This window comes from Chiloscyllium plagiosum, unplaced genomic scaffold, assembly GCF_037043375.1.
Source record: "Chiloscyllium plagiosum isolate Xiang-an unplaced genomic scaffold, Cpla_swu_hap1 HiC_scaffold_3, whole genome shotgun sequence".
In the NCBI taxonomy this organism is placed as follows: domain Eukaryota; kingdom Metazoa; phylum Chordata; class Chondrichthyes; order Orectolobiformes; family Hemiscylliidae; genus Chiloscyllium; species Chiloscyllium plagiosum.
Window position 1 is genome coordinate 77960091 of NW_028270141.1, and position 12995 is coordinate 77973085.

The window sequence follows — 12995 nt, forward strand, 5'->3', positions numbered from 1 at the left end:
TTACAATCTGAACATCAGCATTACTTCAATACAGAGCACATATAATGCATTGCTGAAAATTTGTTGTTGGAAAAGCGCAGCAGGTCAGGCAGTATCCAAGGAGCAGGAGAATCGACGTTTCGGGCATGAGCCCTTCTTCAGGAATGAGGAAAGTGTGCCAAGCAGGCTAAGATAAAAGGTAGGGAGGAGGGACTTTGGGGAGGGGCGTTGGAAATGCGATAGGTGGAAGGAGGTTAAAGTGAGGGTGATAGGCCGGAGTGGGGGTGGGGGGGTGGAGAGGTCAGGAAGAAGATTGAAGGTTAGGAAGGTGGTGCTAAGTTTGAGGGTTGGGACTGAGACAAGGTGGGGGGAGGGGAAATGAGGAAACTGGAGAAATCTGAGTTCATCCATTGTGGTTGGAGGGTTCCTAGGCGGAAGATGAGGCACTCTTCCTCCAGCCGTCGTGTTGCTATGATCTGGCGATGGAGGAGTCCAAGGACCTGCATGAGCTTGGTGGAGTGGGAGGGGGAGTTGAAGTGTTGAGCCACGGGGCGGTTGGATTAGTTGGTCCGGGTGTCCTAGAGGTGTTCTTTGAAACGTTCCGCAAGTAGGCGGCCTGTCTCCCTAATATAGAGGAGGCCACATCGGGTGCAGCGGTTGCAGTAAATGATGTGTGTGGATGACCTCTCTGCCCCCACCCCGACTCCGGCCTATCACCCTCACTTTAACCTCCTTCCACCTATTGCATTTCCAATGCCCCTCCCCCAAGAGCCTCCTCCCTACCTTTTATCTTAGCCTGCTTGGCACACTTTCCTCATTCCTGAAGAAGGGCTCATGCCCGAAACGTCGATTCTCCTGCTCCTTGGATGCTGCCTGACCTGCTGAGCTTTTCCAGCAACACATTTTCAGCACTGATCTCCAGCAACTGCAGTCCTCACTTTCTCCTAGAACATATAATGCATTGTTAAGGACCTGCAAATGAATGTTTCAGCCTACATCAATTATCTAATACTGCTTTTATTGTTGGAATGTTAGTTTTAAAAATAAAACTAATAGGGCAGCACGGTGGCTCAGTGGTTAGCACTGCTGCCTCACAGCACCAGGGTCCCAGGTTCGATTCCAGTCTTGGGTGACTGTCTGTGTGGAGTTTTGCACATTCTCCCCATGTGTGTGTGGGTTTCCTCTGGGTGCTCTGGTTTCCTCCCACAATCCAAAGATGTGCAGGTCAGGTGAATTGGCCATGCTAAATTGCCCATAGTGTTAGGTGCATTAGTCTGAGGCTTTGTTGGGTGCATTAGTCAGAGGGAGATGGGTCTGGGTGGGTTGCTCTTCGGAGGGTTGGTGTTGACTGGTTGGGGCGAAGGGCCTGTTTCCACACTGTAGGGAATCTAATCTAATCTAAATACAGAAAATGTGATTATATTTTCTACGATTGTGCATAGATTCATTGTATGCAGACTCCTTGAAAGATTGTGTGCATGTCCACAAAAATATTAAACAAGTTTATTTGCCAATCATTATTTGTGTTATAGATATCTTTCAACCATTGTTTGCAATAATTACAACTGACTTATTTTTCATTTTAAAGGATTTAATTGATCGACTGATAATTATGAATTCGAATGCTAAAATACACTCGCTGTTCAACTATGAACATTCCCATATGTTTGGTGTTAGGTAAGCTGGAATCCTATTCCATAAAGGAATTTAGTTTCTAACTATTTCTGTTTATTTCAAAATTAAAAATATTGTCCCTGGAATTTCTTCATTGCTCTTTAACTGTTAAGAAACCTTAGTTGTTATTTCTAAGTTCCTAGCTTTCAGTAGGTGCTGAAATGAATTATAGTATCCCCAATATCACCCCCAAAAAAGCTCAGATTCGGCATGCAGCAGGGACCAGTTCTGCAGCTGTGGCCAAGTGGCGAAGGTGATAGATTTGAAATTCATTGAAGTTTGCTCACATAGATTATAATCCTGAAGAAGGGCTAATGCCCGAAACGTCGATTCTCCTGTTCCCTGGATGCTGCCTGACCTGCTGCGCTTTTCCAGCAACACATTTCCATCTCTAGATTATAATCCTGCTGACTACAATTGTAAATGTTTCAAATTTTAGGGTTCTTGGTGGCACAGTATTAGTACACTGGCCCAAAAGATCCAGGTTCAAGTCCTACCTACCACAGGTATGTATCATTACGTGTTAATAAAAGAGATCTACACCAGGGATAGAGCTATGGAGAAAATGGAGTAACAATACTTTCAATCAGTTTTGAACATCTCTTGTAAGAGTTAATGTTCAGTTTTGTGCACAGGCATTTCATTGTAAATATTTGTTCCTGTTTGGCTTGTGAAGTATGAGGTTTATCAAGCTCATACTTCGAATGGGTGTGCTGTCTTATGAGGATAGTTTGGACAGTCTAGGCTCATATGCACTAAAGTTTAACAGTAAGAGGCGTGATTGAAACATAAGATTCTGATAAGTCTTAATCGGGTAGATGTGCGAGGATCTGTTTTCCTCCTATAGAATCAAGAACTCATGGTCTCTCTTGAATAAGCAAGGATCATCCATTTAAAATTGATGAGGCAATTCTTTTTTTCTGATGTCGTGAATCTTTGAAACTTTCCTCCTGGTGGGAGAAGCAGAGTCTTTGAATATATTTGAGGTGGGGTGAACACATGTTTGTTATGAAAGTGGATGAATTGTCATTGGGTCTACATGGGAAACTTTTTATTGATGTTATAATCCTATCAACCATGATCTTATTGAATGGAAGGGCAAGCTTGAGGAAACTGAATGGCTTACTCCTGCTTCTTTGTTTTTGTTTGTTTGTTACCTTTGGTTTGTAACCTGGAGAACTACACATAAGGAAATTAAAGGTATACATTAGAATACATTGCTTTTTTTTGTTTATGGAATGTGGACAAAACTGAGAAACTCAGCTTTTCTTACTTTTGCCTAACTGCTCATAAGGTAGTACAGTTACAGGCTGAAATCCGGGCAGTCCGTATTATGTAGGTATCCCTGCATAACTCTTGGGGAGTTATTCAATGATTTTTTTACCCAAAAAATTGACTATTTTCTGAAGGAAATTTTTAAATATTTCCAACTTTTATCTTGTGATGACCACATGTAAATTTAAAACTGAGGTTACTGTCTAAACCTAGCTATGTTTAGTGTGCTTTATAATGTGATATGCTTTCGTCATTGTAACATAATTTATGATTAACTTAAGTGGAGAACTAACAAGGGAGGTTGGTGGTGAAGTGTGTGTGTGTATCTGTATGTGTCATTGCAAGCAATGCTTAAATTAAGGAAATTACCAGAACTCTGCTTTTTCACAATGGAGATTCTGAGCGCTATCAAATTATTTCAATCATTTCCAATGTCAACAGATTTTCTCATGAAATAAGCAAATTAGTTTTGTCCTTCTGGCTTGTAGATAATATACTACATTTTGAAAAACTAGTTTTCTGCAACAAAGATAACTTGAATGCTGTTTAATCAGAGAGTCACAGAATTGTTATAGTATAGAAGAAAGCCAATTAGTCTCTTATGTCTGCACTGGCACTCCAAATGAATTAGTGCCTTTCTGATGCCTTTTATGCTTAATTCTGCACATTGTTCCTCTTCAAATAATTGTTGAGCACCCCCTTGAATGCCTCAATTGATTCTGCCTACAACACACTTCCATGTAGTACTTCTCAGACCCTAAGTATTCATTGTGTAAATGTATAGTTAAAATAAATTATGATTTGTTCAAGTATGGTTGTTAGTTCACACAGGTGTTCCATGTTAGGGCTTTGTAAATTGAATAGGGATATAGGACATTTACTTTGCTGCAAGGTGTTTGGTTAGTATGTCCGTAATTGCATTTGATTCTAACAGTTATTGTATCACACCGTCTTAGTCATCATAAATTCCTGAGGAGTTGAAGTTGCCAACACATTATCTAAACCTTTACTTTGGTATTACACCCTTTTATCAAAAATTCTTATGAACAGGGGTGTTCCAGCCATTCTAATGAACTCCAATCATCATTGTCCTGTCCAGTTGCTTATTTTTTCGAATCAATTTCATAGTTTCTGAGCAACAACCCTTTGCAATTCAAAGGTCAAAATAATTTGTTTCTAAGCACCCTTTTTGTGTTTCTTGCAGGCTACCTTTTTTGGTTTTTTTAAAGACTACTATTCTCCAGTGCTCCTTTTTCAATTTCACTAAGTCCTTTATTAGGTGATGCTATCATATTGCAACATTTTACTACCTGCATCTGTGGGTTTTTTAAGGGAAAGATTGGCAAAAAACCAAAGTCTGTATTATATATAATTAAACCTTTAAAGTTAAAACCTAGTATCAAACTTCCTATAAATGGTGCAAGTAAAATGTTTTTAATAACTCACTACAAATAAACCTCTATAAGCCTTTTCCAAAATGAAAATTCTAAATCTTTTTGGCACAAGATGACCTATTGAGAGGGGCTTGGTTAACTCAGTTGGCTGGATAGGCAGTTTGAATGACATCAGTTGAGTGGGTTCACTTCTCTCACCAGCTGAGGTTATAACAAGGACTCTCCTCATTTTGCAAGGTCTACTGTAGAGGGAAGTATACAGTAAATGGCAGAACCCTTGGAAGAATTAGCATACTGGGGGATTGAGGTGTAAGATCCACAATTCTCTGAAAGTGGCAACAGAAGCAGATGAAGCATATTAGCATATTTGCCTTCATCAGTTGGGAATAGATTATAAAGGAGAAAGTGAGAACTGCAGGTGCGAGAGATCAGAGTCGAAAGTGTGGTGCTGGAAAAGCACAGCAGGTCAGGCCGCATCGGAGGAGCAGGACAATTGACGTTTCGGGCATAAGCCCTTCATTAGGAGTGTGTGTGTGTCTGTGTGTGTGTGGGGGGGAGGGGGGAGGTGCGGGGAGGTGGTGGTGGTGGTGGTGGTAGTGAAGGGGGCTGCAAGACAAATCGGTGGGTGGGGGTGAGTTAGCTGGGTGTGATGATGATGCTAAGTTGGAGGGGAGGGTGCAGTAGACAGGTGGGAAGGAAGATGGTCAAGTAGGATAATTCAAGAAGGTGGTGCTGAGTTGGAGGGTTAGACCTGGGATGTTGTGGGGGAAAGGGAGATGAGGAAACTGGTGAGGTCGACATTGCTGTGATGTGGTTGGAGGGTCTTGACAGTAGATGACACATTCTTCTTCCAGTTGTCGGGTGGCTTGGATTTGATGGTGGAGGAGACCAAGGAATTGCAGGTCCCTGGCAGATTGGAAGGGAGAATTGAAGTAGTCGGCCACAGGGCGGTGGGGTTGTTTTGATGCATGTGGCCCAGAGATGTTCTTTGAAACGTTCCGCGAATTGATGTCCTGTCTCCCCAACGTAGAGGAGACCACATTGAGAGTAACAGACACAGTAGATGAGGGGTTCGGATGTGCAGGAAAATCTTTGCCAGATGTGGAAAGATCCTGTAGGGCCTTGGACAGAGGTGAGGGGGGAGGCATGAGCATAGGTTTTACACTGGATCAGTGGTGCTGGAAGAGCACAGCAATTCAGGCAGCATCCGAGGAGCTTCGAAATCGACGTTTCGGGCAAAAGCCCTTCATCAGGAATAAAGGCAGAGAGCCTGAAGCGTGGAGAGATAAGCTCGAGGAGGGTGGGGGTGGGGATAGAGTAGCATAGAGTACAATAGGTCAGTGGGGGAGGAGATGAAGGTGATAGGTCAGGGAGGAGAGGGTGGAGTGGATAGGTGGAAAAGGAGCTGGGCAGGTTGGACAAGTCCGGACAAGTCAAGGGGACAGTTTTGCTGGAGGTTAGAAACTAGGATGAGGTGGGGGAAGGGGAAATGAGGAAGCTGTTGAAATCCACATTGATGCCCTGGGGTTGAAGTGTTCCGAGGCGGAAGATGAGGCGTTCTTCTTCCATTCGTCTGGTGGTGAGGGAGCGGCGGTGGAGGAGGCCCAGCACCTCCATATCCTCGGCAGAGTGGGAGGGGGAGTTGAAATGTTGAGTCACGGGACGGTTTGGTTGATTGGTGCGGGTGTCTCGGAGATGTTCCCTAAATCGCTCTGCTAGGAGGCGCCCAGTCTCCCCAATGTAGAGGAGACCGCATCGGGAGCAACGGATACAATAAATGATATTAGTGGATGTGCAGGTAAAACTTTGATGGATGTGGAAGCTCCTTTAGGGCCTTGGATGGAGGTGAGGGAGGTGGTGTGGGCACAGGTTTTACAGTTCCTGCGGTGGCAGGGGAAAGTGCCAGGATGGGAGGGTGGGTCGTAACCAGTGCTTCTGCGAATTTTCTTCATTTCTCATCTCTCTTCAAAATGTCATCCTGCAAGTTCCTCTAACTTTTACTACTGCAAAAAAGTAAAATATCAACCCTTATTTACATAGATAGCAATTGGGTCTGAGCTAGCATGCCCCCAAGCCCTGCTTCAGGGCTTCATGCCCAGTTACTAGCCATCACTTCCTTCCTTTTATTTGTTTTCAGCTTGTTCTTCAGCCTCCTTTTAAATACAGTTGTAGACACCACAGTCAGATGGTCCTGCTCTCCCTCATTTTTCTGTGCTGGGGAGCAGCAAAAGTGGGAGGGAGAATAGTGAAGATAGACAAGACTAAATCTGTGAATGAAGGAGCAATTCCTCATAAATTCTGCAAAAATTAAATCCTACAAAGAAACAAAGAAAATTTACACCTGAGGAACAGGCCCTTCAGCCCTCCAAGCCTGAACTGATCCAAATCTACTGTCTAGACTTGTTGCCCAATTCCTAAGCATCTGTATCCCTCTGCTCCCCACCTACTCATGCATCTGTCCAGATACATCTTAAATGAATCTACCGTGCTTGCTTTGACTACCTCTGCTGGCAACGCATTCCGGACACCTACCACCCTCTGTGTAAAGTACTTGCCGTGTGTATCCCCCTTAAAGTTTTCACCTCTCACCTTGAAAGCATGACCTCGCGTTATTGAATCCTTCACCCTAGGAAAAAGCTAATCTCTGTCTACCCTGTCTATATCCTTCATGATTTTGTAGACCTCAATCAGGTCCCCCCCCTCACAGGTTCCTGGGTTGTCCTTCACTCAAGCCATGCATTATTTTCTCATGTGCAATAAGCCATAACTTAAGATAATCATGGTGACCTTTCTTAATTTTTGAGTCCCCATCTTTGATTTTTCACAAGCTACTGTTAAACCTCCAAGGCCAATTTGTTCAACATCACAGTGCAGTTGGGATACTGTTACACTTCTTGATACCATCTATAATTAGCATTGATATGCAAGTCATTCACTTACTCAGTAATTTTTTTTTCCCTCCAATCTCTCTCTTTTAACCATTAAGCATAATATATCCAATCTTGGCTCTATATTTCAAATAATGCTCACAAAGAAAATGTAGTACATGGGAAACCCTAGCAAAATCTTCTCTGCAACAGAATATTGTAACCCAGGCCAAACATAAACATGAATATTTTAAAGCAGTCATTAATCTTTCAAATGCCCTGTCAGGCTTGATTATTTCTATTTTGCTCTTTTCTGTAGTCTTACAACAGTCTCACTAGAACTTCTGTCACTTAAGGGTATAATGAATGTAATCCCTTTGTTGTGGTTATAAACTATGAAAAGAATCATCGAACACATGATTTTTGTTGTACTGATACAGCATGGTCATGAAAAGAAACATTTGCTTGAAACCTAGCTGTGTAATGATATCAGTGGAGGATTTTTCTTGTCAGATTTACTGCAAGGTAACTTGAACAATTTGGCATTCCTGACAAATGATGTTAAACAATGGTAAGCACATTTTGAAAATTTCAGTGTAAAGAAATGCTTTTCATGAATGCAAAAGAATTATGGAGGTAACTAAGCAGTCACAGTGCCCATCACTAGGCAAAGCACTTTTTTTGTATGATTGTTTAGTGTGATTTTTTTCTTCTCTGTGCAGAGTTTTAACCAATCCATTGATCATGCCTTTGTATTAAATAAGCAAACAGTTTCTGTTATTGATCAATTTCTAATTTTGTGTTTCTAGGTTACTGAGTGTTATGTGTTGCAACCTGGATATTCTTTTACTTTTAGAATCCCAGTACCATGTATCAGAAATTCTCTTGAATGCACAGAAAGAAAATGTTAGAGAAAGCTTAGAAAATCCAGGGTAAGGAAGTCATAATATTGGCATTTACGTGATTATTACATTTTTAAAAAGTAACTACTTTTCCTGAAGTAATTATAATACTGTCTATTTCAGAGATTTCATAATTGATGGCCTATCTGTGGAGAGGAATCAAATACTTGTCCGCATGAATCTGATTGGGGGACCGTCAGAACGTGTGTTGCCTCCAAGAGTGTTGCAAAAGGTTGAACAAATTCTTCTACTTATTTTGCAGTTTCATTTCATGGAATTGTGTGTATGTTTATTAACCACACTGACCAGTTCATTGGTCTTCTTAACTCCAGCATTGACAGTAATTGCCACTTCCTTCTTCCTCCTGTGTTGTCTCTTCTGTCTGACTGAAGACTCCTACTTCTAGCCCCTGTAAAATTCAACTTTGTGATGCAGACCTTCTCTCCCTCAAATAAGACGTAATGAGTAGTTATTTTTCCATTGTGATACGATATCCTACGGACTAATGACATTATTATAAAAGTAATTCAAACTTTCAAAAGAAAGCTGAGAGACACGCAACAAGGTTTCAAATTCTAAGACTTGTATTTAATAAAACAGTATTGACTAAGCAATATTTTTATGGTCAAGTTGTATTTTAAAATTTTCAATTCAAAACTTTCACCTATTTTAACACACCAAAAAACATATTGCGTTGGTATTATTTATACTGTTTCTTCAGTAGTAATTTGGTTTTCCCAAGTACAATCCAAAGTATTTCTTAGATTCCAAGGATACCATTCCTCTCCCAGTCTTGTACTTTTAGTACCAGAGCTGCCTTTCATGGTAAAGGATTTTTTAAAAATGATTTCTGGTGCAAACTGAACAAATCTTCCAGCCTTGTTTCAATCAGCTGTGAATTTAGACTTTTCAATCCAAGCATGAGCTCTCAACTGCATTATTATGTGGTGAACCACAGAAACATACTGCCTCTCAGGCATTCTGGTAGACTGTCTATCAGAGTTTCAGATAGCCCTCTCGGAACATCTCTCCATGCAACCTAAGTCACATAGGCCTTGTATCCAGGTAGAAATACTTAGCTGTCTTTGAGACTTCAACACACTCCTATTTTGAAAGTAAATGTCCAGTTTCAAGCATGACCGCTGAGAACTAACATTCTCAAAACTTTTGAGACAGTTATTGTGAGCTCAGAAAGGCTCAGCTGAGTAACAACCATTTGATACCTTATTGGGAAGTTAGTTATAGCAGAAACATCCAGCCTGCAAAAAGAAAGTTTCCATCTCTTTCTCTCTCACTTCTGTGCAGAGAAAGAAAAAAAAATCCTAGTTACTTGGTGGTGTTCTCCTGCAAAACCATTGTTGAAAGAAAAAAAAGACAATAAAACACCTTCAGAGAAACCAAATTGGTGAATCCTGACTTAGTGACTGAAAGACTGAGTATCAGTATGTGCACAACCTCATGTTATTAGCAAAGATTCAGAAGGAGTTGAAAGAAGGCCAAATAAAAACTCATCGATGTCTGTGATCCAAACTGGTGCTAGAACTGCGCTCCTCGATGCTACTTTGATTTTTAATTCCCTTTACTACTCATAATACTTGTGCCTTGTCTTGTCTCTTTAATATTTAACAGTCATGTCACCCAGTTCTATTGCCAGGCAAACTTCTGAACAGCACACAACTCTCCCTTCGTTCTACTCCAAAGGAAAGACACAGTCCCAGAACATAACCGTCTTATAAACCTCACAATTGTGACAACTGACATGCTCCAACCATCACAAAACTGCTCAAATCATCATTTTTTAAAAAAAATCTTACTGTTGCCTTCCATCCTTTCCCTCCTACAATTTCATTGAATATGTCACTGTTGTGTAGCTCTTACTTGTTGTACCACTTTAGGTTCAAAACTATTTTGTCATTTTGTTTGGGTTCAATTTGTCTGTTGTACTAATAACAGTCAAACTGATCAGAAACATCCTTGGATTACAACCAGTGGTTACCATCTTCTTTGAGTTTCGATACATTCATTAAGCTCAGTTTCCTCCGCTGTCTTTTCAATAGCTATCTATTTCTACAGCAGTGCTTTATCTTAAGTTCATTCCAATCAGTCCTCAACTAATCAGCAGTTGCTGCACTGGCTTCAATTTCTGTACTTTCACAGTCATGTTTGACATTCCCCAAGATTCTGTCCTTGGCATTTATATTGCTTATTTACATGATGTCTCATAGCAACATTATTTGTACACACCAGGTCAATGTCTATATAAATGGTTGTGAAATGACCTTGCCACATCCTCCTCCTGCCAGTGTCTCCAATTCTAAATCTTAACTTGTGCCATTTAATCATTTCACTCTTAGGCACAGGTTTCAGAAAAAGCCAATCGTCTTAAATATGGCACCGTTAATGGCAGAAATTCTCATCATTTTTATTCTACACTTTGCAATATCTATCTAATCTTGAGTGTTTCACTACAGAAATTGTTATTCCTGTCACTGTAGTAGCATAAAATATTCTATCTGGTATATCTTAGTTTAGAAAAATTGTCCTGATAATTTATCTAGCCTCTTTTGCCCCAGTGTGATGTTTTTGTTTATGGGTATGTCACACTTATATCTGTAAGTGACTTGCTGCCTTTTATGTGTGTTTGCTGTTATGATCCTATTATGTACTAATGCAGAAATGGGACTCAGAATTATACTGATGGAAAATGTTTCCTTACTCACCATGTTCTGATCTTAGACCTGAGTCCATATTAAACTAATTTTAAACATAGTAAACTTATCAAAGGCCTTTTCAAAATACCAGTGCTACATACTGACTACAGACTTGATACCTTTACAATGGAAAAAAGAACTAAAACATAATTCAATGTTGACCTTGGGGGGAGAAAAGCACAGTACTGCATTTAAAAAGGATGTCAAGGAAAATGAAAAATACAAATTGCAAGAGGACTTTTAAAAATAGGCAATACCGGGTGCTTCAGTTTCCTCCCACAGTCACAAAGATGTGCAGGTCAGGTGAATTTGGCCATGCTAAATTGTCTGTAGTGTTAGGTGCATTAGTCAGGGTTAGATGTAGGGGAATGGGCCTGGGTGGGCTGTTCTTCGGAGGGTTGGTGTGGACGTGTTGGGTCGAAGGGTCTGTTTCCACACTGTAGGTAATCTAATCTAATCACATAAGGATTTGCAATGAAGGCTAGGTGGGTGTGCAAATAGAATAGAGTTACTAGCAAACAAGATAAAGAATCAGGGATTTGACAGAAAAGTAATCTTAATTATGAACTCAGATAAAACATGTGTTTTTAATGGGTAAACATTGAGGGTCAACTGCAGCAAAACCAAGAGAATTTTCCCAAAATGGATGCACTTTGGGGAAATAAAGTAAAGCACTGATGTTAAAAACATGGGGGTAAGTTTTGGGTGGAGATGGTGACAGGAAACAACAAGAAAAAGAAAGCAAACAATGTAACAAAAGAAACTATTTTAAATAAGAGGCAGGAAATTTTCAGGATTGTTGATTTGAAGAAAATGGAGCTTATACTGAGGCTTCGATATTGGGTTTTCATTTTTGGGAATGTGTTTAAAAACAATTCTAAGATGAAAGAATTTTATTGAATCTAATTAGTGGCAGAATCTTGTGATCTATTTCATAAGTTAATTATTCATCTGAAGCTTTTAACAGAAAAGTTTTAGACTTTGACATTCTATAGTTGTTAGCGTGTTAAGAATTATAGGGTATTTAAGAATTTAGTGAATGGCAGGACCATTGCTCTGTCTCCTTAACCAATGAGATTTAAGAATGGAGAATGAAACAGAAGAATAATAGAACACGATATAGAATAAAGGCAAAATTGATATAGAAAGAGACATGTGAATCTGCATATATGTTTTATTCAATGGAGTGTGAGATCCATGTATTTGATAAGCGCATCGGCTAACTTGTCTCCCGCGACGTGAGTCGAAAAGTGTGGCACTGGAAAAGTACAGCAAGATTAAATTACTTAGTGTGGAAACAGGCCCTTCGGCCCAACATGTCCACACCGACCCTCCGAAGGGCAACCCACCCAGACCCCATTCTCCTACATTTACCCCTTCACCTAACACTACGGACAATTTAGCATGGCCAATTCACTTAACCAGCACATCTTTAGTCTGTGGGAGGAAACTGGAGCATCCAGAGGAAACCCACGCAGACACGGAGAATGTGCAAACTCCATACAGACAGTTCCCCGAGGCAGGATTTGAACCCAGGTCTCTGGCACTGTGAGGCAGCAGTGCTAACCACTGTGCCACCATGCCACCCGTCAGACAGCATCTGAGGAGCAGGAAAGTCGACATTTCATGAAGGGCTTATGCCCAAAATGTTGACTGTTTTGCTCCTTGGATGCTGCCTGACCGAAGGTTTTGCCAGCGCCACATTTTTCGACTCTGTCTGTCTGTCTGTCTGTCTGTCCAACATCTGCAGTCCTCACTTTCTCTCTGTGACATGGCATACAGACCATTAAGTATAGGAACATGAGTAAGCCCCTTAGCCCCTCAAGCCTTTTTTGCTCAGTTCAAGTCATGCTTGGGAGCAGTAAGAAGCAGGGTGTTGATAGACATAAAGAAAGAATTAGGTTAGAGAGGAAAAAATAGCTACACAAAAAAGGGGTGGAGAATACAGGGAATGAGGAGAAAGGACAAGGTGAAAGAAAGAGGTTGGGAACATAAAGGAGGTAGGGTGTAAAGGAGAAGCAGCAAGCCTCAGTAGACTGCTTTGTAGAAGGCCAAAGTGCAACTGCAATAACAATGATCTGGGCGGGGGGGAGGGGAAGGAGTGTGTGGCCCATTGACAAAATCTGCAGGAACACAGGGCTGATCACCTGATGAGAAAAAGAGAAAAGCAGCGGTAATACTGAATCTTCCATC

The 12995-nt window shown here is 40.9% G+C and overlaps 1 protein-coding gene across 4 annotated transcripts in view; it reads left to right on the forward strand.

Annotated features, from left to right (window-relative positions):
* tbc1d32 (TBC1 domain family, member 32) overlaps positions 1-12995 on the forward strand; it is a 245760-nt gene that overhangs the window by 140965 nt on the left and 91800 nt on the right. For all 4 annotated transcript variants that reach the window (XR_015753686.1, XM_043684303.2, XM_043684307.2 and 1 more), the window contains exons 23-25: positions 1568-1656; positions 7999-8121; positions 8215-8323. Coding sequence is in view for 3 of the 4 variants with exons in the window: in XM_043684303.2 (XP_043540238.2) it covers positions 1568-1656; positions 7999-8121; positions 8215-8323 (321 nt within the window). In the remaining variant the exon portion in view is untranslated. The remainder of the gene's footprint in view (positions 1-1567; positions 1657-7998; positions 8122-8214; positions 8324-12995) is intronic.